Source organism: Mesitornis unicolor, unplaced genomic scaffold (assembly GCF_000695765.1).
Source record: "Mesitornis unicolor isolate BGI_N332 unplaced genomic scaffold, ASM69576v1 scaffold45077, whole genome shotgun sequence".
Classification (NCBI taxonomy): domain Eukaryota; kingdom Metazoa; phylum Chordata; class Aves; order Mesitornithiformes; family Mesitornithidae; genus Mesitornis; species Mesitornis unicolor.
Genome location: NW_010197909.1, coordinates 355 through 4,189, shown reverse-complemented (window position 1 = coordinate 4,189; position 3,835 = coordinate 355). Strand labels below are relative to the sequence as shown.

At 60.1% G+C, this 3,835-nt stretch overlaps 1 protein-coding gene across 1 annotated transcript in view; it reads left to right on the top strand.

Moving 5' to 3' along the window:
• Positions 1–605: 605 nt before the first annotated feature.
• LOC104544171 (probable E3 ubiquitin-protein ligase TRIM8) overlaps positions 606–3,835 on the top strand; it is a gene marked incomplete at its 3' end in the record, with an annotated part of 3,579 nt that continues 349 nt past the window's right edge. Inside the window, exons 1-6 of the mRNA XM_010188957.1 lie at positions 606–695; positions 959–1,054; positions 1,910–2,143; positions 2,495–2,526; positions 3,047–3,162; positions 3,754–3,833. Coding sequence (XP_010187259.1) covers positions 606–695; positions 959–1,054; positions 1,910–2,143; positions 2,495–2,526; positions 3,047–3,162; positions 3,754–3,833 — 648 coding nt within the window. The remainder of the gene's footprint in view (positions 696–958; positions 1,055–1,909; positions 2,144–2,494; positions 2,527–3,046; positions 3,163–3,753; positions 3,834–3,835) is intronic.

Below are 3,835 nucleotides of genomic sequence, written 5' to 3'. Positions count from 1 at the left end.
CCTGAATTGAGTCGGAGGTGACAGCCTTTCCCTGCAATGCAATTAATCCCAGCAGCGCCACTGCCACCCTCCCCCTCCTGCCTCGTCCAGGAATTAATTACTTGATTATAAATCCCTGAGCGGCGGTTTATAACAGCAATAATCCCCTCAAAATTCATCCTCGCTGCTGGTTTCTCCCCATCTCGTCCCTGTCATTGAGTCTCTAACGCCACATCTCCACAATGGGCGAAGCCCTTCCCCTCGCCCCACCAGTGCGTTGGCTTTCCTCTGGGACAGCGACAGAGGAGAAGAATTAGGAGCTGATGAGGGATGTTTTGGGAGCCATTCTTTCACGGGTGGTGGTTTTGATGCTGGCCAGGGAAGCGTGCAGGAGCGAGCACTCGCGCCCATTGCCGGGAACAACGTTTTGTCCCAGTTACCAGGCTGATGGCCCAGGCCCAGCCCCAAGGAGCAGGGGCCGGGGGCTGGCAGCGTGGCGGGGGAGGCCCCGTTCCTCCTCTCTCTGTCCCTCCCAATTACACTGACACTGGCTCTGGGGCTTGTCACGGAGGCGGGGAAGGGTGAAAGGATTTGGCATGATGTATGGGGACGCGAGGTGGGCGGCGATGTCTCGCGGGAGCCTGGCAGCGGTGGGTGATGGGCCTGGAAACAGTGCCGCCGCAGTGGAAGATGAGCCTATCTGTGTGCCCCCTAGGGTTTGGCAAGGGGCTGCCCCCACCTGAGGGACCCAAATCAAGGCCCCAGCTGATAAGGCAGCCCAGCACACACAGTCCTTCTGCATGGCCATTGAAGTAGCGAGGTTTCCACTTCCACAGCCATATGTGGGCTTTCATCCTGCTAGGAGAAAGCCCTGTCCTTTCCAAACCGCGTGGGCAGAGCCGGCGTGGGCAGCACAGAAGCTCCCCAGTGCGTGTGGCCGCCAGGCTCTGACTGCTGCTTTTCTCTCCCGTCTGTGCAGAAGATGCTGATGAAGCAGCAGGACCGCCTGGAGGAGCGGGAGCAAGACATCGAGGAGCAGCTCTACAAGCTGGAATCGGACAAGCGGCTGGTGGAGGTAACTGGTGCTTCACCCTGCTGTGCCCACCCTGGGGACTGTCACCCCGTGGCACCATGGGGACCAGCTCACAGGGCGCAGGGGCCACATGGGCAGAGAGGAGGGAGGACATGCAGGGGAAAGGTGAGAGCATCCCCAGACCTGCCGTCTTCGTTCCTGTCCTCGCAGTTGTAATTTTGGGAGATGAAATGTGTTTGGGGCTGCCCTGCAGCCCTGGGGGTCCTGGTGGGAGTTGGGAGGCAAGGAACGAGGCTGTCCTCAAATACCAGGTTCCCCCCCCCGCCTCAGCTCAGCATAGCCTTCCGCAGGCCACCTACTTCATCCCAGGTGGGAAGGGAGGATCTGAAGGTAGGAGATCCCCAAATAAACCACTGAAACACGCAGGAGGTAGAAGAGATGTGAGTGTTTTGCTGGGAAACAGATAAACCAAGACTGTGGTTCTTAAAGCCTATCAGCCTTCCAGAGCATGGAGGGAAGGGATCTGGAGCGTGATGTGACCCCAGCCTGGCATGAGGATGAGGATGGGGATGGGCAGGGTTTTTCAAGGGATCAGTGGAGCAGCAGGTTGGTGCTTGACATCAGCTCTCTGGAGGCGATCCTCACCTTGACCCCAGGAGGTAGGTTCAGAGGATCTGCTGGATCAGCCAAACCTCTACAGTGACCTTGGGGGGTCTCCAGCACATGGGAGACCCTCACAGCAGCTGACCACAGGGTTTGACCTGTGTGGGTGCTGCAGGAGAGCAGAGCTGTGGTGCAGCTCTGGTCGCACCCACCACTGCTGGGGAAAGGACCCGGATGTCCTCGGTCGTGGAGGTTGGAGGACACAGAGGGGCTGACCCTGCTCCTCTCCCCCAGGAGAAGGTGAGCCAGCTGAAGGACGAGGTGCGCCTGCAGTACGAGAAGATGCACCAGATCTTGGACGAGGACTTGCGGAAGACCATGGAGATCCTGGACAAGGCCCAGGCCAAGTTCTGCAACGAGAACGCGGCCCAGGTCCTCCACCTCAATGAGCGAATGCAGGAGGCCAAGAAGCTCCTCAGCTCTGTGCAGGTCATGTTCGACAAAACCGAGGACATCAACTTCATGAAGGTGAGCTGAGCTGCCCGTGCTTGGGTTGAGGCGGTCAGGGGAAGGTCTGGTTGCGTTGGGAGCACTACAGAGTGGGCTGGGGACACTGATGGGGTCTTGCTGGTGCCTCCCAAGGGCTGAGCAGGGGAAGATGAGGAGGAGCAGGGCAGGCTCAGCCCCGGCCGTGTAGGAGGAAATGCCACAGCTGGAGATGGGGCTGGGGTAGCCAGTGCCGGTGGGAGAGGGGGCTCAGCACCCTTGGGCAGCCTGTGCCCTCATGAGGGATGGGCACTGAAGGAGACACCAAAAGGGGAGATAGTCACTGGGGCAGGGACTGTCCTTACTGACCAGGACTGCTTCTTCCCTCCATAGAACACCAAGTCTGTGAAAATCCTGATGGACAGGTAAGCATGGCAGGGCAGGTGTGTTTTGGGGGGGTAGGAGGGGCTGTTCATGGGCAGCAGCAGCACAATGAGGGGTGGGGATGCTATAGGGCCTGGGAGAGGCATGCTCTGTGCCTCAGTTTCCCTCTGTGTCTGCAAGGATCACAAATCCCCCCCCTTGGCCACTGAATCATGTCCTCCCCTTGCACATGAGGCAACACTGGGGTGTGTTTGTGGAAGAGCAGAGCTGGGATCCGGCATCTCAGCCAGGATGCGACCAGCTGGGATGGGGTGAGCTGGGGTGGGGATGTGGAGGGATGCGGTGTTGCGTTGGCACAGGACGTTCACTGCAAGGCTGGATGGGAAAGGCCCTGCTGGGAAGCAACCAACCCATTGGAGGAAGGTCAGCTCCTCACTGCCTCCCTGGGGAAGGGGTTCAGCCCTGGGAGGGTGCTTGGGAAGGAGCATGGGGGCTTCCTGACCCTCCCCTGAGTGTGCTTTGTCCCTCACGCCTCTTCTCTCTGCCTGCGGTCCCCAACAGGACCCAAAACTGTACAGGTGGCAGCCTGCCCCCACCCAAAATTGGCCACCTCAACTCCAAGCTCTTCCTGAACGAGATCGCCAAGAAGGAGAAGCAGCTCAGGAAGTTGCTGGAAGGTGGGTGAAGCCCAAGGGGTGCTGAGAGGGGCACAGGACATTGCCATCTCCTGTATCCATAGTGGGGTGTCCCAAGGATCCCAGTACAGGGTGGGGAGAGCTGTCGGGGTGCAGAGATCCCTGGGAACCCCTCTGCAGTCAGTGGGGGCATGGAGACACCATGAAGCCAGCTCCTGGCTCTCCCCTGAACATTTCCCTTGGCTTGTGAAACAGCTGTGTTTTGGGGTGACACAGTGGGGAGGAAAAGGCAGTGGAAAGATGGGGTTCAGCTCATGGGCAGGACCAGCCAGGGGCCAGCATGGTCCTGCAGCCCCCAGCCCATGCCTGGGAGCAAACCAAGTCCTGCGGAGCCTTCCCAGTCCTCAGTCCGTGGGGAATTTGGGACCTGCCGGCAGGGTCCCAGAAATTCACCCCTGTGCAGCTGTGGGCCCAGTTTGCTGTTGTGGGGGTGGATGGGGGGACCCTCTGCTCACATGGGGCTGGAGCAGGGGTCCTGGGGCTTCGCTGCAGGTCCGGACCGGCGGCTGGAGCACCACAGAGCTTTGCCATGCTGCGCCTGACGTGGTCCCCCTCTCCCGTTCCCTTCCGCAGGTCCTCTGAGCACCCCCGTCCCCTTCCTGCAGAGCATCCCCATGTACCCCTGCACCGTCAGCAACTCCGGCGCGGAGAAGCG